Raw genomic sequence first — 22,204 nt, forward strand, 5'->3', positions numbered from 1 at the left:
AATCCAAAAGTCAGCTGAGGCTGGCTCATAGCTGGGAGCTAGGAAGCATCTGAATCATGAAACAAATCCTGCAGGAGCCCCAGCCAAGCAGCCCCATGATGTACCTCTCGCGTTCAACATAACATTATCAAGGAATTATTGCAGACTGCTTGATTCATTGTGCCATTACAATGTGGCAGTTCCTACCCCTGCCCTTTCTGGGCACGGCAGGGGAACGTGACTCACGCAGTTTGTACAGAAGGGATTTGCATTGCCCAGTGTAATTTTTACATTTTTGGGGGGCACTGCTGCAGAGTTAATTGCATTTCATTTTGAGATTTGTACCCGTTACCATAGGGCTGCAGTTGAATGGCACAATTTAGTCATAGCCAGTAGCAGCGTGCTTGCTCTCATGGAAAAATTAAAAGCCCTTCCACCGTCCAAGGATATGAACCCTGCTTCTACACCTGCTTTAAACCCCGCTGATGTAATCTGCATAACCATACTGGAGTTGTTTTCACTCCTATGTGCTAGAAGGTAACAAAGATGTGCTGCCCCGTGTCAAGCAGACTTCCTGAACTGCAATGTGCTTAGGTGAGGCATAAAATAATTCAAACCCTTCCCTTCATCCCCCTGTAGCAGCTCTTGCTAATGTTCGTGTTCCCAGAAATGTACGGAGGCTGGTTTATTAAACTGCAGGCTTTTATTGTGGGCTGCTTTGAGAATTGCCTTCAGTTGGTTCTAACTGCAGCTCTCACATATGGATGGATTTGCATCGTAAAAGAGAGGGTTGCTGGATTTCTTCTTGAAAGATCAGCAAATTGCTTCTGACCCTACGATTCTGCAAGTCTCTCTGTGTAGTGCCAAAGTCAGTTTGCTCAGCCTTACAGGAAGAGGAGATGCAATTTTCAAAGGCTGCTCTAACCCTGCAATTAGTATCAAAGCCTGAAATCTGTTGATACAAGAATGCTTTTCACTCTGTCTTAACTAGCATGTCTAGGGGCTTAAATATTTTGGGCTTTGTACTGCATGCTGGTAACAAGGCTGGCGTCGTTCATGAGCAAGGAGAACAGAAACATGTTTGAGTCTCTGCTCCTAGTTGCTCTTTTTTCTTGACACTGTGGCTGGCCGTAGCCTCCATCTCGAGCTCTGCGTTCAGAGCTTCTCATGAGCTAGGGGTGTTGGTGTAGATTTTCCAGCCTTCATAAATGCTTTTTTTCAAATGCAGTTCCCAGTGTACTGCGCACAAGAGGTGATTTTTTGGCACCTGCCCCTGGGCTATGCTCCAGCTTGTGTGACCTCTCCTGGGAACAGAGCCTTTAGCCTGGCTGCACGGACTTGTAAGGAAGCTTTGGGGTAAGGTAGGGCCATCTCTGAGCTCAGGACTTGCTTCTTCCAAGAAAGCTGACTGCTAACAGCTCTGAAGCAGCATCAGGTGCCAGTCATCTGCATTTCTTAGCAACAACACTGAAGAAAGTTCAGGTATCATGTTGTTAAAAAGCAGTGTCAACCATTTTGCCCTTATAGTCTTCTCCCGTCTCATGCTCCTTAGGACAAAAATGCAGGGACATGGGTAATATCTGGACAGGGCCTGGCACAAATGTTGTAGGGGTGAAAAAAACATAAGATACAGAAGGGTAACATCTGCTGCACTGCTTTTTGGTGCACCTTAGAAAAGGAACTGCAGCAACTTTCCAGGGTGCCAGCTGCAGTCTGAGCTGCTACTGCTGAGCTTGCTTTTCAGAAATGCAGCTCACAGACCCAGGGAAGTGACTGCTGTACACCAGGAGGACGGTTTTCTACCTAACAGCATGATATTGACCAGAGAGGCAGCGAAAAAGGAATGCAGCAGTGGAAATAAAACCAGGGATTTCAAAACCCAAATGCAGCTCGGGGGGTGGGTATAAGGGGAAGGTTTAGGGCTGGGTTTTGGTGCACCCTGTTAGTGATAGGAGAACCACTCTGAGGTTTCTCTTTCAAACAGCCACAGCTGGCTTTGTGTCCATTCATCTATGTAGAAGTTGGTAGCAAGGCCAGGTGCTAGCTTCCACTGCCAACCGAAGTGGGAGGTCATTCTGCTCCCTATGAGGGGAATTTCTTAATAGCAGTTAAGTAAATAAGCAAATCATCACATGTTCTAGCTGGATGATCAAAGGTGTCTCTTATTCAGTAACAGTTTACAATATAGATATAATGACCTGAAAAAAAAACACACAGCTGAAAGAATCAGAGGTGGTATTGCTTAAAGAAAATGAAAAGCCAGTTATAACCTGAAACACTTTCTAAAAAGATTGCAGATATGATTCTCAGCCTCCTGCTAAGCCACTGCTCACCAGCTGGTTGTGATGCCGAGGGGTTTGAGCAGGATGCAGAACTGATGGCGTTGGATAGCAGCGATGATAACCCAGCGGTGCTGGGATGATGATGAGTGCACTGGAGAAATCCTCTACTCCGCCACCAGCGTGTCTGAATTATGTGGGATTTAAAGACTAAGCCTGCATCCGAAGGAGTCCCGTAGTTTACAGTGACCTTATAAATAGTGAAACCTTCAGTTCAGTATTTGTGAGTGTAAAAAAGTAAATTAAAAAAGGTGCAGATGGCTATAAAATAGGTTAACATAAGTAGTTTTACATTTTTTTCTCCTGTGGACAGAAAGGAATTCATAATGCTGAATCAGGTGAGAGCAAACAATTACAAATAATTAGCTAAGTTTTCTAGCAGGTGTTAAGGTAGCCTTACTTATAGCCGAGTTGTTACATGATCCTCCTGCCCGTCTTTCCACTGGTTTATAAACAAGTCACAAGCCTCTCCCCATGAATCAAACACATCCTCTGATGAGTCTAAAAGTTTGGAGTTAGAGGAACAAATACTGGAAGCACAGTGAAGGGAGCTGGTACAAACCACAGGGCACTCCTTGCTCTGTCCTGTAAGTCTCGTGTTCCCACTGTAGTCCACCTCATTGAGGTTAATTTCACTTTTGGAACAATTCTCTTCTCTCTCTTTATCAATCTGAGAATATTTAATGTCTTTCCACATGTAGTGTGGCTGAATAATTCCATCTGAAATAGTGTACATGGGCTCTGAATTTGCTTCAGGGACGTGCCCGTTCATTTTGGAGAACAGCAGGCCCAGTCTCTTAAAGGACTCCTTCTTGGAGCTGGAAAGCCTCTGAACTCTATTTCCATTTCGGATGAAGGAGCGCTTACTGATCCCATTGCTTTTTGGCTTCTCTTCCACCATATCAATCCCAGACATGGTTTTAATTAGAGCAGATACATTGAAGTCCTTCTTTTTGTTGGCTACATTGAAAGACACACTCTTGGCTTTGGATTTTTCCCCAGCACTGTCCTCGTTTGTTTCATCCTTTTGGGACACCTCTGTGCTGCTGGTAGAGTAACTTCTCCTCTGGGGCTTCCTGTTTCCCAGGAGATCAAGGACTTCGTAGCGAAAACTTGAGATGTCCTGTTTTAATTCCTAGGGCAAGAGGGAAAATGAGTGCCACTCAGCAGCATTATCTGTGATGTGAAAGAACGATCATGTTTTCTTGGGAGAATTGTTAAGAGTTATGCAAATGGCTGACACCAAATCACACTTACAAGAATGCTACGTAAATCTTTATGATTTGGTGACATGAAAAAATGTATTGGTAAGCCTGAGAGTCGGAGAGCTTACAAGATCTTTGTCTTCAAGGGCTGTGGGACCAGCCTTTGTGACCACCCCCTTATCCCCTCTTCTTCCTGCTTGGGGTTGGGGGAAGCCTAAATAAGACATTTATAGAAGTGAAACTGTTGGAATTTAGAAATGTTGCAGGAATCTTTCAGTTATAGGCCCAAATTTAAGCATTCTCTGTATCCATTAACCTAGACTCAGCTTAGGATTAGGAATGCAATGCTGACTCAAAGCAGATACTTCATTCTTACCGTTTTTCAAAGCCATTGTCTACGTAAAATATTGTGCATTAAGACACGTTGAGACATGAGAAGACACCCGTATAAGGAATGTTCTTTGCTCAAAAGAAGACTGCATGTACATCACATACCTTCCCAGCTCCAGTAACAGTCATATTTCCACTGTTGGTCACAAAATATATTCCTAAATTAGCGGGAACTCTGCAAGTGGCTACTGGAATTAGTGTAACACGATTGTTAAAGAGTAGGAAGTTACCTTGAAATTTTCTTCAGTTAAACCTTCATTGGTTTTGGAAGTTCTGATCATTGCTGCAACGTATCTTTTCACAAGATTTCTGATCACTTCCTGAAATATGAAACAACAGAAGTGATTCAGCTGCTGGCTCGGACCAAATTCTGTTCTTGCTGTACTTTACTGAGTTCTTACTGATGGCTCGCCTGACTCTGCTCTCTTAAAAAAAAAAAAAAAAAAAAAAAAAAAACACTGTTAGAAACAGAACTTTCTTTCAAATAGAACAAACCTTTGCAGAGGCTTATTTACGTTTCGTCTTGAAAGCTCAGCTATTAAGTGTAGTGAGCTGATTTGTTGTACTTGCTTTGCATACGTAAAAGTTGTCCAGAAAAAAAATCTAGATTATCTTAAATGTCTTCAAGCCATTTAAACCTCTTCATGCATTTTTTTAATCTCAGATGCTGAAAGTCCTTCAAGATTACCAGTCTCACCTGTGTATGCTGTATCTTGATGGGCTAAGCTTGTCACTTTAAGATTTTTTCTTTAAATATTGGAAAGTCCATGATGGTGTGTTATCAACAAATAACCTGAAGAACAAACAGCCAGGACTCTACAGGGCAATGCACGTTCATGTTAGCCCACATCTGCCAGCTGCCTGGGTGCCCTATAATGGGAGGTTTAAAACTCCTTACAGAGCTGCTGCAGCATCTGTGGACAGCGCTGGAAGTATAGAGTCACACCTTTGGTGACTGTTCCCCAGCATTACCTGGGCTGTTTGTTACAACTTAGATGAGATCCATTTTGCTCCGCATTTGTGTACCTCCTTGCTGGCTTTGCATAAGCAGGCTTGGACTGTTACCTGACACACAGAGGTTGACCTCTATATACAGAAAAGACTGCCCCAAATCTTCCCTGCGTTTTCCCCCATAAATGGAGACAAGAAGTCTGAATAACCCAAAGCTTTAACCTGTGCTCCTCACCAAGGTTTTACTGGGAGGTGCTTTGAGATCCCACTCTCAGTACCTGTGAGCTGTGCTGTAAAGTCAGAAGGTACCAAATGTCTGTTATCAAAAGTGACTAAGTATGCTAAGTGTCAACTCCACGTACAAAGACTCTTCAGAAAACAGGAGATGTCCTACGTAAGACAAATTATTTATGGCTTTTGACAGTATTGTCTGACGTACCACCTAACATTCAGGAGATATTTTTTTGTCCTTCCAGCATGCTGGCATAATCACATTGAATTCAAATACTGAAGCTGGTGTTTTTAATACCGCTTCATCCTTTTGTAGGTTGAATTTAATGAACACTTGATGACAAGCAAGCTGAGAATGAACAGAAACAGCAAAATTCAACAAAGGAACAATTCCTCCTTCCTGAGCTGTCCAAAACTGAACGAAATCTCAACTGCTGTTTGAGTTAGGATTAGGGATGTCTTGCAGAAAAAAAACAGTAGAGGAGCAATTTGAGAGTATGTAAAAATGCTGCAAAAACGGTTTTAATCAGAACAACATGACAGTCTGATCCCTCTGAAGTCAATGGTGATGTTGCCTTGACTTCAGCAACCGGAGAGATACCTGGCAAGTTTGCTGTTTTCAGAGCAGGTGAAAGGCTAGGAGTGATTTACTAAACCACCCCACCTCTATCGAGGAAATGTTTTAATCCATGACAAGCAAGATCCTCTTGGAGCTCCTACACTTGTATATGTATTCTATAAGAAAGCAAGAAGTGAGATACTAGAAAATAAGCAGGAAGAAGAAACTGTAAGTAAAAACTTGATCTGCAGGAGCGTTTACCTGGTAATGTTGATTCTGAATGAGGTTGTCAGCATGCCTTTCCTGCAAAGAGAAAGGCAGAGGCATGTTACCCAACATGTAATCCTGTCTTTAGAGTAGTGATGGCTCTTGGCGAGTCCCAATCCAGCAGCAACCTTCTACTGCACCAGCACAGTAGCATCCCTTGTGAACATGCACAAGCACCCCCAAAAAAGTAAGTTTAAAACCATGCAGCTCCTTACTGTGAATGTTTTGAGGTTTTCATGCCTCTTCTGTTCATTGTCAGAGTCATTGCCTGGGCACAGCTGATTGTGAATCCACTTGCAAAGGTACCAGAAAGACTTGGGACTTGGGATGATGTTAAAAGGAGGGGGCAGAGTGGCACCTTCATCAAAGTAACTCATCCAGAGCTTTGTCCGTGCAAACTTCCACTCTATGTCTGCATGGTCCTGTGAGAGGAGGAAAGAGAATATCAACAGCTTTAGGCAGGCTTTACTGAAGCAAATGTCAGCGACTAAGGAGGTGACGCGAGCAAGAAAGCATTTCTCTGGCTGCAGGCAAAGCAGTGTCAGTTCTTCCATCTCCCTCACTGGGGGTGTACTTAAAAAATCAGTGTGAAATGTAGTTGAGTATAAAAATACCAACCTCTGAGAAATGTAATGATAGCAAAAAGAAATTTCACATGCTTCATCATTTAGAGATCGTGCACATTAGCTCACCCGTAAAAGAAGCAGGAAAACTTTTTTTTCTTTTTGCTACTGCTTTTATATTATCACAGACCCTTGTTTTTCATGTCAAAATCCAATGAATTCTCACACTCGTCCCTGAAAAAAATCTCTCGTGGTCTTTGTTGATTTGTTTTATAGCATCTATTCATTCAGCTCTTGTTTATAAACAAGTGATAAATTTTACTGGGTGCTACATTTTAAATCTCGCCTCTGCATTATCATTACACAAAATGGAGACATTTTAATGTTATTTATTTATTTATTTATTTATATTATCGCTGCAACACCATGCTAGCTCTAGTATTCTTCATCCTAACAAAGTAAAGGTGGAAAGTTATTAGCATCACTTCACAGCTACGCAGACGTGCAGCATGTCCATAGCATCACCAAGAAATACTGAGCTTGTGCAAGACACTGATCTTACAGACTGCAAAATGGAGCTACCCAAATTGAGGTATTTGCAGTCTAGTCTGTGGAGCCAACGTGCCATGCTGTCTGTTAACAAACTGCGTGCTCCCTTCAGCATCAGGGCAAAGAGATCAACCTACAGCCTGGATTCAGAGAGCTGATGCAGCTCTCTCTGCATATGAAGTCCATATGAATACGAAATCCATATTCAGAATGGATGTCATGCTGCTTTGTGCTGGTTTTGAAGTTTAAAAAATGCCCCTATTTCATGTTTTGCAGGAATTCTGACACTGTGCAGAAAAGGAAGAAAACTGAGTCCTTCAAGCAGCGCTGAACGTAGTCTGCAATAGCACCCCGAATTTAAGTGGTAAGGATGTGTGCTCTTACCTTCGTGGAATTTAGTGATGATAGTTACGGTGTTTTAGCTGTTTAGAGTTTTTGTTTGCGGTATCTGACATGAGAGTTAACCAAAAACATGGTGATGATTTTAAGTTTCGGAGTAAATTTAAATGAGGCTGGAAGGAGCAGCCCTCCTGGACAAGGGGTGCTGGGCTGCAGGCAGCAGCCCTCAGACCCACGCAGTGAAGTGTAGGACAGGAAGTTTAATAAAATACGGCTGAACGTCATGCCCAAAAAATTATTACACTGGCATTCTGGCTACGCTCCAGTGCTCTGACGTGGTTAAAATATGCTCACATTTTGACAGAGAAGTGCAGCTCAGCTCCGTTTTAATGGCATTTTCAAATTACGTGCAGCTCTCAGTTTAACACAACTGCCTCGGTGGCCCGGGAGCACATCCTGGTGGTCTGAATCGCCCCAAAATACCAGGGCCTGAGCTGCAGCTCCCCATGGACATGCTCACTACTAGCCCAAGAGGAAAGTCCAGCAGTGGCTGCATCTCTGAAGGCTGCAGACCTGCAGCTGCTGGATCAAGCAGCTGCAGGGGAATATCCACGTTAAGTGTGGCAGCGTGAGGGTGGTGCTGAGTTACTCAGCCCTGCTGCAAGGCTTTCTCAGGGTGTGCAGGAACTGCAGACACCTGGAAACACTGAGTTTAGGGTAAACCAGTAGCTGAGGGAGAGTGCAAGACTGTTATTTTGGATAGAAATGTGTATTTTTATTTTTTTTTTTGTCTTGGGGGAGGAGGTGATTTAGCAGTTTGTTGTTTGTAGGGAAGGATAAGGCAAATCTCTAGCTCAGGGATTGCAAATTAGCTTGAGGGAAATGAAAGAAAAAGGATGATGAACTTCCTGTAGAGAGTACTTTTTGCTATTTTACTTTAAAATAAGGTATTTAATGGTACTATATGGGCTTGAATAGGGGCTGATTGCAGACGTAGGGCAGCACCATGAAACCTAGTGGTAGTTTCTCACTGAGGAAGTTTTGTGGTTGGTCTGAACGAATCCCTGTTGATGTAAATACACCTGCAGGTGAGGCTGGTGGAGGCCAGCTTCAGCCTCACTGGTACTTCTTGTGCAGTCTTAGTCCAGGAATGCGATATAACCTTCTTTAAAAGACAGACCCCCTGTACACTGCCCAAAGTATCTCCTTTTTTTTTCCTCTCTCTTCTGCTGCTGTGAATTCCCCAGGGTTTACAAACTGAGCCTGTCTCAATTATTCACCTTGATGTTTTGAGAACCTGAGGAAATCTGATCGGAACTCCTGGCACCAGTTCTGTGTTGGAATCATGCAGCGAGGAGCGATTTCGATTTTACTGAGGATGTTTTTGTGTGCCAGGAAACCACCATTTTCTTGGTTAGAGCTCTCTTTAGTGCTGTAAGCAGTGAGATCTGCACACAAAACAGCTTTCTGAACTCACTTGGGCTGAGTACAGGGAGTACCATGCTTCAGCAATCATTTGATACCCAATCATTCAAACCTGAAGCATTTGCTGGTACAGCCAGACGCTGCGTTGGCTGTGAGTGTGGCCTGGTAGCCTACCAGATGTGCTCCAGCTTTTTGGTGCATCTCCCCAGCAGGCCACAAAGCAGGACTCACGTTTCTGAGAGCTGCCCGAGCCTCAGCCTGCTTTGTGTCTAAGCTGTTGAAGACTGCATGGGAGTGAACGCTCACCATGAGCTCCTGAATACAGCAAAAACCCAACCCAAGCTGGCTGTTCCCTTGCTCAGCCTGGGCCTGGCCACCACAAGCGAAGCCGTGCAGTGATGGTCAAACCTGGAGCTCCTGCAGCAGCTGCTGAGATGGGTCACGGGAGATGCTGTCCTCACAGCTCCTCACCCAGTCCTCCCAGACCTGCGCTGTCTCATATAATGTTAGGTGCCAACTTTTTTGTACAGTTTATAGTAAGCTGAAAACCATATCCACTAGCTCTGCAAGCGTGACCTTGCTGCTTTAGGACTGTAAATCCAAGTTTGGATTTCGCTGTCCTCTCTTCAAGCTGCTGTTGCTCTTGCCCTTGTTCTTGTCACCACCTTCCTTCAAGCACTGCTCATCTTTTCAGCTATAAAACACTACTTCTGAGGGCCGAGCCCTCAAGCTCAAAGAACACATGAACTCAAAGAAAGCACCACTCGGCTCTTCTGTGAGAACAAAAAACCTGGATCACTTACTGTCACAATGCGAATGTGTCATACTGGCCACCTAATCCTCTTGCAAATCTCTGCCATTTGAAGCGAGAATTAATCTCCCATAAAGATTTCCCTATGGGACTGCTGGAGCCATCTTACTGTAGCAGTTGTGAGGATTTTCTAATTCAGTCAAAGTGATGTATTCACAGATGTGCCAGATTTTAAATAATTACCTGCTACACTAATTATCCAGGATAATTCAAGCATTAATCTCCATCTTTATCTCTGTGCAGAAAAATCTGTTGTTTACATTTTGTAAAATGCTTTTTATAAAGACTTCCATCACCATCTCCTTGCTGGGCCATATGGTTTAGATCACACTTTGCCAAAAAAACATCCAGCTTCTCAGCTGGTCCTGGCCCAGCCAGCACAGCCCCATCAATGGAAGACTTTCATCTCTCTGTATTAGGTGACTACCTCTGCATCTAGGTTCCTCTCAACCTGTTCGTGGATTTAGTATCTCAGCTCCCTGGCGGCTGAAAAGCTGGTGGAGGAAAAAGCTGTTACTTTTACCTTAGCCCCCAGGAGCTGGAGCACAAGCCTGGGGCACATCAGGGCACAGGAGACTGATCTTGTGCCTCTTGAATTGGCATCCCTGAAAGCACAGGGATGAGGCTGAGGGTCCTGAGCGTACGTTAGCTCAGGGCTGATGGGCTCCGAGGGCTTACGGCAGCTCCCTGCTGCTGCAGGCTGGTGCAGAGCCACGTTGCGAACCCTCAGCGAGAACAGCACAGAGCTGATGATGAAGCTCAGCAGCCAGGCACTCTGATACCTCCACACTTACCCACAATAAGACAATCACAGGATAATCAGCTACTTCAGCTCCTTTATGCTACAAGGAGGTGCACGAGAGCTTCTCCCCTTGAACGAGAGGAAACAAGTGTGTCCCTAGGATACAAATCCTCCCTGCGCCCCTTTGTGCAGAATAATGTATAAAGATGTCTAGCATCTTTCAAGCTGGCACAAAAAGGGCTGCGTGTGCCTTTCTTGTATTTTATTATACAACAGTCAGTGGGCTAAGCTGGAAATCAGGCTGCTGCCTGTCAGATGCAGATATAGAGGGCTGTGACAATGCCCTGGGGAGCAGGCTGTCTGGCTGTGGCTGAGTGCCTCGGAAGGAGGCGCAGGCAGCTCCTGGTGTGCAGGGAGCACTGGCAGTAGCCAGTGTGATTTCTGCAAGGACTGCTCTTTGCTGCTGTCGCGGGAGGTGCCAGCAGCAGCCCCACAGGTTAAGAAGTGCCCAAGCTGTTGGACTTTCCTCCAGGGAGGAAGGAGGAGGCACATCACCCACCTTTAAGAGGTTCTCGTAGACATACCTTGTTTGCAGCACAAGTTGGGTAAGGGGGGGGGGCCATTCCCTGAGAGGCACAGGAACATCAGAGGTGCTTTTTTGTCATATAATTAGCTGAGCTGCTAAGTGCAGGAGAAAGTCATTAAACTATGTTTAGTATATTTCTATCTCGTGTGCCTCTTTATTGCTCTTTGCAGGCTAAACCCAGAGCAGGTAACAGCACAGGAAATATATCAGTAATGGCTTTCAAGCAGGCTAGCACAAAAAAATATGCCCTTGTGTGTCTTGAACAGAAAGCAGTACAGAAAGAGAGCCAGGAGAACGTTAATCTTTGCAGAACCCAACATAGACAACTCTTCTGCAGTTTCAAGACTGTTAATTTTGTAATATGTGTTGTGCAAGCTGGTAATAACATCGGCAGAGCTTGGGGGCTTAATGGCAAGCTCAGAGAAGGAAGCAGCAAAAACCCAAGCAGGCTATTTGAGGTAAATGGCGCTGAATATTTTTCAAATAAGAATATTTCATACAGAGAAAAAAAATCATCTGTGAGCGAAATCTGGGACCTACAAAGGCAATTAATGCACAGGTAATTCAGCTGCAGCTGACAACAAATGACTTTGCTTTCAAAGCTGGGGATGCCATACTGAAGGATAAGAACTTAATGGGATCAATCTCAAAAATAATACAAGAAAAATTGCTAAAGGAGGACTATCTAGCATTAGAAAAAGCAATTAGAACAGGGAATGAGACGGCCAAAGAAGAGATGAAACTACTCTCTAGTGTGAAATCACAGTGCACCAAGCAGAACAGCAGGGTCCTGAGCAGCCACAGGACATTTGCAATGGGGGAACGGGTCTGTGGCTGACACAGCCCAGCATCTAAGGCGTGAAAGACCTCTGGGGTGGGGAGCTGCGTGGCCAGGGAGTTGTTGAGCAAACCACAGCAAGCAGGAAAGCACAGGGTGCTCGGTGTGGGAGGGAGCTGGGTCTGCTGCGCACGTCCTGGCACCAGCACAGGAAAGGAAAAGCACGTTCATGAAATGTGTGCAGGTCTCGAAGAAATGCACATAAATACTGACTCTGGGGTACAAGAAAAATGAAGTCTTGGGCCAGGATACAGGTAAAGGCTTGGTTTCAGAAAAGACCAAGCCTTATCTGGTAAAATGCAGGAGGCAGCAAGGCCCTTGGGTGGGGAAATCAAACACAGCACACGGGAGGAAAAAATAAATAAATTCTGACATAGCAGACAAGCCATCAATGGGACTGCGAGCCTTTAAAACTTGCAAGCTAGATGAGGAGCCCAGTCATGGTACAGTCCATAGAACAAGATGCTAACAAGAGAAACTGGGGAAAGATTTAGTTTTGCAGTGCCCAAGCTCGAGACACCTTAGTGAGCACAGCACAAAGCCAACGGGCAGCACTCATCGGAAGCAGGTAGGGCAGCCGTGCACTGAAGGGCAGCAAAATGCCATCTGTGTCCAAGCACACCAGTTGCTCTGGCCAGATCTTACAAAAAAGTGGCATCAAACCCAAAATAACATCCCCCAGCCTCCTGGGTCCAGCTGTCAAGGTCAGATAGAAGCAGGACAGCACATGCTGTGGCTGCAGCACATCGTGGCAGCTCCATCTCAGGAGGAAGCCTGGAAGCCCCAGGTTCACAGAAATGGTAGTCCTAATGTTTTAAATTGCTGTTAAGGAACATCAAATGTAAGCTATCTTCACATCTCCTGCTTTAGGGGCTATTAAATTTTCTGCCAAGGATTTAGCATATAAATCTTACTGCCCCGTAGTATTGGCTACTTGCTTTCCGCAGGCACATGTTACTTCCCAGCAAGGTAACTGTCACTCTGCAAAGTTTCATGGGTCCCAGTTACAGATGTTTATGGGAAGTCCTCTTGGGAACTTTTCCTTTGTGCTTGGGAATTGCCCCAGAAACGCTCTGGAGCTGTTAGAAAAGGTCCAGCAACGTTGCTGATGCGCTGACCACGACTTCCTCTGATTCCCTGGAGCTGGGCAAACCAGCCACACTGCAGCATGGAGGGACGTCAGTTTGCTTGTACCTGGAAAATGCATGCCTTAGCAGCTCTGCTCTTTATATCGGCTGGGTGCAGAAGATACTCGTAATTAACATTGTTATTACAGCTTGCAGTGCACACCATTCCACCATGTATGTAGGTTATATATATCAATTACCTTTAATCTCCCACCAGCACATTGGATGGAAACAGCGATGGCTAATGAGAAGGCCAGGGAATATTATATCTGAGGAAACGCAGAGAGCTGTGCGTTGTGCTGGTTTTCGTGTAGTTAAATTATTTGAATTGACTCCTTTTTGTTCTTCAGTCATATTCCAGCAAAGTTCAGTTTTTATTTTAACAGTCAAATAAATCAGAGCTGTATGAAGGTCGTGTAGACAAATAGTGCTCTAAAAAAAACTCAGCAAGAAGAAACAATGAGAGAGATATCACCAAGGCTTTGTTCTTCCTGCCATCCATTCTCTCTCCCTTATCTCCAGCTGATAAGAGCCTCTTTTCAAGCTGGCAGTCAGAGAGATAAGGCGGATATCTGTGCTGATAATGTTAACGACCTCCAGCCAGGTCACAGTCAAGTAATTTGCACATGCCCATGGAGAAATGGGGGGGCTGAAAAAGGATGTCTAACCCCAAGTGTTTGAGCACTGGTGACTTTTAGTACTGTGGCAAATTAGAAAGCCTGATTTCTACTCGTGCTATTTCCAAAATATCACAGCTTATTTTTTCTGCATAGCAGAGCAACCTGGGATTAGAGTCTTCCAAGGATGAAGAAATGTCTTGAATTTTATTCCGACTGGTAAGAGCCAGATATCAAGGAGAATCACATACTTCTCTGTAGCTGTCCTCATTAGTTTTTTTGTTTCTTTTCCTTTTTTTTTTCTTTTTAAGAGAAAGTAGTCCCAAGAAGCAAAATCCCAGTTAGGGTCCACCTGTGAGTTTCAGATCTCAGGATCCAGCCCGTGCCATTAAGAGGGTGTGATTTCAACCGGGAAACGCGATGTCAGTTATTCCCAAAGGTATTTACAGCTCTAGCAGTTTATTTAATGTATTATTTAGATAAGGCCACTTGTAACTTTCAGATCTGAGCTCTGATTATGAATATTCACAAAGTACATTTTATGTTCTTTGCTACTGGCTTCTATGCTATACAAATGTGTACCAGGATATCTGGCCACATCCAGCTGGCCAGAAATGTAGCAACAACAGTAAATTCATCACTGGTCTGACCTTGGGAGCTGTTTTCATGTTCTGCAGGAATTGCCCTGAATCAGGCCTCAGGGATCAAGGCTCAGTATCTTGTTAGACTTTACAACCTCTTTATATAAATATATATATATAGCCTTTATAATCCTTCCTTAAGTAACATGAAGAATAAAATAATAATTCCCAAACTTTTATAGTTAATCAGTGAAACCACGCACAGCTGTTCAGGTATTTTTGGCTTTTATCATTGGTTGTGAACTGCCCACCCTCAGCAGAGGAGTGGAGATGGACTGTGTCTGTTCTTGAGTCTGTAAAGGTCACAGCACCGGTGGGAGAAGCTGGTGTCTGACGCCTCCAGACAGCAGCCTGCTTGCACAGTCACTTAAATGCAGCGCATGAGCTGAGCTGCCAAAACTTGAAAAATTGCTCAAAAATGAAAAATTGTAGCTAAATATTCTGGTTGTTTAAACATATCCTTGAAGCAAAAGAAAGGAAACCATTATGAAGGTATGAGATCGCTCAAGTCCCATAACTGAATCTCGAGCCATGCACAGAGCACTGATTTAAGAGATCCCTATTTCTCCCCCAGATTCTGGAGCTGGGTGTGCAGCTGAGGAGCTGTGGGGAACTGTACCAGACAACACTGTGACTCCACAAGTACAGAACTGCAACTGAGGACCTGCAGGACAGCACCCAGGTTCTTAAAAATCTTTCTGTTTAATTGGATGGAGTTGTATGTATCCTGTTTCACCTATATAATTAGCGTGAACTTACTTGCTATATTGCAGTGTGCTGAAGAGGAAATCCATGAAGCACTAACATCACGCTTCGTTGGGTTAGAAACTGGCTGGCTAGCTGGGCCCAAAGAGTTGTGGTGAATGGAGTCAAATCCAGCTGGAGGCCAGTCACTAGTGGAGTCTCCCAGGGCTCAGTACTGGGGCCAGTCCTCTTTAGTATCTTTATCGATGATCTGGATGAGGGGATCGAGTGCACCCTCAGTAAGTTTGCAGATGACACCAAGTTAAGTGCGTGTGTCGATCTGCTCGAGGGCAGGAAGGCTCTGCAGGAGGATCTGGATAGGCTGGACCGATGGGCTGAGGCCAATTGTATGAAGCTGAACAAGGCCAAGTGCCGGGTCCTGCACCTGGGGCACAACAACCCCAAGCAGCGCTACAGGCTGGGAGATGAGTGGCTGGAAAGCTGCCTGGCCGAGAAGGACCTGGGAGTATTGGTTGATAGTCGGCTGAATATGAGCCAGCAGTGTGCTCAGGTGGCCAAGAAGGCCAACAGCATCCTGGCTTGTATAAGAAGCAGTGTGGCCAGCAGGTCTAGGGAAGTGATTGTCCCCCTGTACTCAGCTCTGGTGAGGCCGCACCTCGAGTACTGTGTTCAGTTTTGGGCCCCTCGCTACAAGAAGGACATGGAGGTGCTCGAGAGAGTCCAGAGAAGGGCAACGAAGCTGGTGAGGGGTCTGGAGAACAAGTCTTACGAGGAGCGGCTGAGGGAGCTGGGGTTGTTCAGTCTCGAGAAGGGGAGGCTCAGGGGCGACCTTATTGCACTCTACAGGTACCTCAAAGGAAGCTGTGGCGAGCTGGGGGTTGGTCTATTCTCCCACGTGCCTGGTCACAGGACAAGGGGGAATGGGCTGAAGTTGTGCCAGGGGAGGTTTAGGTTGGATGTTAGGAAGAACTTCTTTACTGAAGGGGTTGCTGGGCATTGGAATGGGCTGCCCAGGGAAGTGGTTGAGTCACCATCCCTGGAGGTCTTTAAAAGACGTTCAGATGTTGAGCTTAGTGATATGGTTTAGTGGAGGACTTGTTAGTGTTAGGTCAGAGGTTGGACTGGGTGATCTTGGAGGTCTCTTCCGACCTAGATGATTCTGTGATTCTGTGACTAGAATCTAAAAAGTCATATTTCAGGGGAGTCTTAATATAGCTGTTCCCATTGCTTACCATCAGGTGACAGTTCTCCACAGACAAATCCCTTTTCTTTTTTGACTGCTTTTTCCTCAAAAACATTTTTCCTTTATCTTCCACTTCTTCCCTTTTCCTCCGCCGTCTTAACAGAAGTCCCCTTCGTGCAGAACCACGAGATAATGCTAATTGAGCTTGTCAGGTCTAAATAAAAGATGGGCTAATGCAGGGAGCTGCAACCTGTGTGGGTCCATCTGGATACTTCAGCTTCTGTCATGTAGCAGGAGCGAACCTCGCTGTGGTGCTTCGATGTAATGGGCAGAGAGTTATTGACCTGTCATGTGGGGCACTGGCGTGGTAAGTACATCAGGGGAAACAAAACCCAGCCACGCCAGGGCCAGCAAATTCTCTATAATATCATAAATCACCCTGGGGTCACCCCAAAACTTGAAGATCTTGGTCTTTACTTAAATGTCATGTTTACACTCCTCTGAATAACGCCCAGGTGATTTGGCCCTGGCAGCACACGGAGTCAGGTAAATACCTTTTTTAAAAAAAAAAAAGATTAAAAACACCAGAAAGCTTTATCTTTTTGATCCTGCTGACAACACTTACATGAGCAAGGGCTTGCAAGGATCGGGCCCTAGGATGGCAAATTAGCTTTGTCTGCTCTAACAACAGAAGAAAGATGCAGAATATGAAGTCAGAGCATAGAGAGTGCTCCCATTTAGAGGCTCTGCAAACACCAGATGAATATTAACAACTTGATTCAAGTCCATGGGTTATATGTAATTAGGCCAAAGCCAGCAAAAAGACAAACAGTTCTACACCTTCAAATGAATACTTTAGCTTGCTAACAAAAAGCAACTAAGCTGCCTGCCAGTCTACAGCAAGGCTCCGGGGCTAATTCCACACACTGGCCTCTCGCTGTATGGCGGTATCGCAGCACATCATCAGTGAGATCTATTTCCCTTCTTTTCAAACAGAAATCTACTGGGAGTCCTCCGCACCCCGTCATCAGTTCCAGAGAGAGCACCCAGCCTTGGGCATCAATCCCACCCCTCAAAAGCCATTTTGAGGGAACTGGAGAGCGATGGAAATCTGCCTGTCCAGAGGTTGCAGAAGGCACTGAGGCAGTTCAATAGGATTTGTGATTTAATTAATTGTTACTGATGAGATGGGTGAATTTTGAGAGCGCAGTAACTGAGATTTGGATGACTACAATTACACCAGAGTGAAGGAAGGGCTTGAGCATACTGCCTGCACCCAGGACATGGGGTCTGTACGTGAACAGTGACAGCAGCATGTGTGCAGCAGCCAGCTGGAGCACCTGAGGACCATAAAACCGGGGAACAAATGCTGATACTTCATTCAGCTGGCAAACCAAAGGAGAGTCATTTAACTCCCTTTCTAGAGCCTAGTTGCTTTGTTACTCCGTAAAAAGCTTCAAGATGAATTATTAATCCCAGCTCATATTGACAACAACCACATAATTTCATTTCCTGCTGTATGACAGAGTTCAAAACCAAACACATCTCAATTTCTCTTAAGAAATTCGAATTAATGGTTCTTGAATGGCTCTTGTGAGACTAACACTTCCTGATGCTTTAGCAGAGCTTGGATATTAGTCTGGGCTTTGGAGCTGGCCTCACCTCTACAGGGGGACAATCCACCATCCCAAACCTTGCCATGTGCAGGGACTGTCCAGCTCTACATCTGAATTAAATTTTGTGATTTGTAAAATTCTTCCTTAGCAGAAACACCAAGTAGTAATTGTGCAGTTCACGTCAGCAAACGAGGTGCAATAGTTTTGGACAGCCCGAAGGATCACAGCTCACTGTGAGGAAGGGAATTTCTGCAGCTGTCATGAAGTAAACTGGCTACCAGTTACTGCTATGGTGGTGAAGGACTTCAGCTGGTGTAGAGAACCAGAGGAATTTATTTTTCATTGTAGATCAAGAGACGTTCGGTACTCCCTCCTGGGGAAAATCCAAAGTCATGCTGGAAACAATGGCACAGGGAACTGGATTTTTTTTTTATACTCTTCTGTGTTTTCATTTTTAAGCTCTCTACTCTGAAAAAAAATGAAGAAAATTCCATGTACAGCACCCCTACACTGAAAGTCGATTTCCTAAAAGTGATCGCTTATTTTTAGCTGTACATACCAACTGTTTCTGTTTACTATACAGCTTTTGTTTTGCTATACACCATATTTATCTTTTTCATTCTTCTTCTCCACAACATGTGCTAATTCACTCTGTTTCATTCTATCATTTAAACCTGCACTCCTCGCTTGGTGTCCAAAGTGCTCGTTTCTCCAATATCAACACTGGTAGCTCTCAGTTTGGTCACACGCTACCTTCAGAGATGCACTGGAAAAAATTAAGCATGCAGAAGTAACACCTTCACTTTCCTGCATGGTAGCAGTAGTTAAGGGCAATTTTTCCCAGACCTGCTTTGGTGTGGTGCTATTCCTGAGGCATTAAGCATCTTTGTTCTTCTCTAAAACTTCTGGAAACTGCAAGGGCTTACAGCTCTCCCTAATGTCAGTGGGATGCCTGGTGCTGCAGTGCTGTTGTGTGTCACTTGTTGCTCTAACCCACCTGGAATCCAAATCACAGCCCTACGGTTTCCCTCCTGAAGGAGTCTTAGTTCCTGTTCTTCCATCAATCGTGCTTCCCCTTGCTCCTGCAGCTGCATAGTCAAAACTGTTTGTACGGTCCCAGTGAGTAATTCTTGTGTGGCTTTCCAGACTCTGGTGGATGTGTCCATGAGGAACATGCTTTCAGAAAATACATATCGATTGCTGGTTTCCTGCAAAATGCACTTGCATCACAGAACACCAAAAATGCACCTGCACCTTCAGGCCCTAGAAGACATGCATGCTTGGGTGTCACAATACCCACTGTCACAGTGTTTTGAAAAAACAGCACATTTAAAAAAAAAAAAAAAAAAAGACTGGCAGGAGGATTGTATAAATTCAGACACAGCCAAGTGGCAGCCCTATAAGAAACAGCCTATCACATAAAATGTGCTCATTACCCACTCTGTTACTTTATGCTACTTGTGAGTGATGGAGCCACCTGGCTACTCTCAGATAAGTCCCATTGTCCTTCCTCTTGTCATCATGACACATTCCTCTTGCATTCATCAGGGATGGTATTTCCGTCACGTCTGGGAAGGTATTTAGATGAGAGACCCAGCAGTGCATAACATCCAATTGCATTCTGTGTTGCTTGTATAGAACATTCTGATCTTCCCAAATTGAAACAGCCCACAATGCGTGGACATTTCATTGTGCCTTTGGATTTTGTTTGCATTTTCAGTAAAACATAGTGTCTCCCATAATCCGCTACTGATAACGGTCTGGCATGAAAAAAAAAATCAGTATCAAAATGGCTTCAGGGTACCCCTATAAAATATGTGTATTGAAGTCTGAAATAGCTTAGCGACAAAAAATACCAACTAAACAAAAACCACACAACAAAATTATTTCAGAAAAAATTCTTCTGTGAGTCAGGAATCCCTCAAAGCTCTGTGCATGTTTTACTCTTTGCTTGCCTTGCTCTGCCTTCCACAGATACGCAGTGGTTTCATACCATGTGTCTGTGGTACTTAACGAACTACCGAGCCCAAATCCCATACCAGGGAGACATGACCAAGGGCAGGAACAGCTTTGCCTTCTCCTTCCTCTGACTTCACAGCAGAAATTCATGTGTATATGAGACAATACAGAACAGCAAGCCTGAAGGCTTTGTGTTGGTGACAAAACGGCTATGAAGTGAGAGATGGAAGAAAGGAGGGGAGAAAGAATGCTTGCATTGCAGCAGTGCCACTGGCTCATTAGCAAGTTGAATTAATTGAGATGTTCTTACCACTCAGCTGCTGGGAAATCAACAAGCAATGGTGTGCTGTTATTCCTGATGTTTAGCTCATTTTATTTCTCTGTAGTCCTGCACAGAGCAAAAGATTTTCTACTGCTGTATTTGGGAAGAAGACCCCACTCCAAGGGTGTCTTGCCCTTTCTCCTCCTCCCTCCCTGGTGGGATGCTGTCATTCAATGTGTATTCGATGTAATATAAACATCAGGAGGAGGAAATGCCCTGTTTAGCAACCTGTCTACTGTGATTCAGAAGGGGGAGAGCTGATTACAGGAGGTTAAAAAAATGACCCACAGTTGTAAAGCTCAACATTTATTAATGAGCTATTTTCTTCAGGGAAGAAATTAATTGATGTTTGCCCTTAGAAGACACATGAAGAAAACCTGTCCCTGGGAGAATGTTATGAGCATGCAGAAATGTTAGCTTCAAAAAACAAAGCAGCACGCAGTGCCCCAGCCGAGGCTGGAAGTGACTGTCTCTTGTCTTCCCAAGAAATGTCACTGCTCTCTGTAGCAATTGCAATATGACAGCTTAAGTGACAAAGAAGTATCCCAGAGCATTTTCATTGTTGTTACTCTGAGCAGGGGCCTCACGCTGCACACTGAGTTGCTTGTTATGCCTAGGCTATGCCTGGTGATTCCAGCCCTTTACCTCCAGGTCTCTCATAAGCCGTACTTTCTGATGAAGGAATTCACTATTCCCAAATGCTGTGTATACAAAAACTTCCAAAAAAACAGACTTCCATGCTCTGGTCACTTCAGTTAATTGTTATGATGGGTCTCTCTAAGACGTGGGATTGTTTCTAATGTGTCATTGCAGCACTCAAATTATTCTGAGAAAAGAAGGATGAGTGGTTTATATCCCAGTGAATAACAAATACTTCCATTCTTCAGCTAGTCTTAAGTTTGGGCTTCGTGTCAGTGACAAGCCTGTTTGATGACAATAAAGCAAGGGGAATGAGAGAAAATGTCTAAAGAGAACATCTTTGTTTTCTGCCCCTCATTCCAGTCTCCCTGGAATGTGAGGAGTAGCAGTGAACAAAGAGAAAGCACTTAAAGCATTGAAACAGACTGATAAAGGATGCCTTTGTGATAAGCTGCTTTCCTGCTCCTTTGGAAGGTCAATGGTCCAGTTTTTCTCATACTTTTTAACATGATAAAGATCAGATGTTCTAAAGTATCACCGATTTGGCTGGGTTTCTGCTCAGTTTGACTAGATAACTGAATTTAGGAGCCGCTTGAATCAGCAGGTAATCAACAGCAGTTGTGGAAACCGTTCAAGCAGACAACTCAATAGTCTTCTCTGTGTGCTTCAGTCAGCGAAAGAGTTCACCCATAGGTTTCCCCAGGAAGTTGGGAATAGAAGCAGTAGCAGAGCTGGTGCAGGTTCTTTTTCTCTGTTTTGAGAAAAAGATGGATGTCTCCTCCACCTTAGTCTAGAGTAAATCCAGCAGTCATACAATGCAAAGGAAAGTCTCTGCTCTGCCTGTACTTCTGAGTGACCAACTGAGGACACAAATGACTTTGTAACTCCTGTTTCTGTTCATAGTTGATGTCACTTTTTATCAGCTCTTCTTTAGAAAGTGCCCACTGGTTTACCTTAAGTGCTCCGCACACAGAATTGAGCTTTGTTCCGTACTGTTTCTGAGTAGTTTACCTAAAGACCCTTAACATGCAGAGCCATGCTGCTTTAGTTTTCAATCTGTTGACAAATGTAATTATAAATGTACAGATTGGCTTTTAGGCACATGGAATGAGATTACAGTAGAGAGACCAGTTTTGAACATACATTTGTATGAAGATAAAGTTAAGTCTGAAACTGGCTCTACAGCCAACTGGCAGCCTGGAGCTGCCTCAGCTCAGATTCATCCTGTGCTGAGGCTACCCAGGAATCTCAGATTACAGGTTTAGGGAGTCAGCTGCCAGGAGACTAGTTGCAGTTCCAGATGGAAATGATCTAATTTCAGTGGGAAGAGTATGGAATAAGAAATTGCAGATTGGGTGCCCGATACACACAGTTTCAAATGAGAAAGCAGTAATAGGAGAGGAGGGGAAAAATATACAAATAAAAAAAAAAGCAAGTTAAAAACAAATGGGCTAAAATGCAGCGGAAAGGCTTCCTTTTATATGCCCTCTCTGCTACACAGCAAATCAGCTGCTAATGACAAAGTGATCAGTAAGGTTAGTCTACAGGAGAAGACAAGGGCAGTTCAGAGGTAATACGCTTTTTCCAGATATGAAACATTACAACAGAGCAAAACCTCCTC

At 44.3% G+C, this 22,204-nt stretch overlaps 1 protein-coding gene across 1 annotated transcript in view; it reads right to left on the reverse strand.

Annotated features, from left to right (window-relative positions):
• Positions 1 to 2,229: 2,229 nt before the first annotated feature.
• TRPC5 (transient receptor potential cation channel subfamily C member 5) overlaps positions 2,230 to 22,204 on the reverse strand; it is a 64,201-nt gene continuing 44,226 nt past the window's right edge. Inside the window, exons 7-10 of the mRNA XM_035541565.1 lie at positions 6,137 to 6,343; positions 5,916 to 5,957; positions 4,144 to 4,233; positions 2,230 to 3,453 (exon numbers count right to left, since the gene is read on the reverse strand). Coding sequence (XP_035397458.1) covers positions 2,719 to 3,453; positions 4,144 to 4,233; positions 5,916 to 5,957; positions 6,137 to 6,343 — 1,074 coding nt within the window. The 3' untranslated portion in view covers positions 2,230 to 2,718. The remainder of the gene's footprint in view (positions 3,454 to 4,143; positions 4,234 to 5,915; positions 5,958 to 6,136; positions 6,344 to 22,204) is intronic.

This window comes from Cygnus atratus, chromosome 13, assembly GCF_013377495.2.
Source record: "Cygnus atratus isolate AKBS03 ecotype Queensland, Australia chromosome 13, CAtr_DNAZoo_HiC_assembly, whole genome shotgun sequence".
Classification (NCBI taxonomy): Eukaryota; Metazoa; Chordata; class Aves; order Anseriformes; family Anatidae; genus Cygnus; species Cygnus atratus.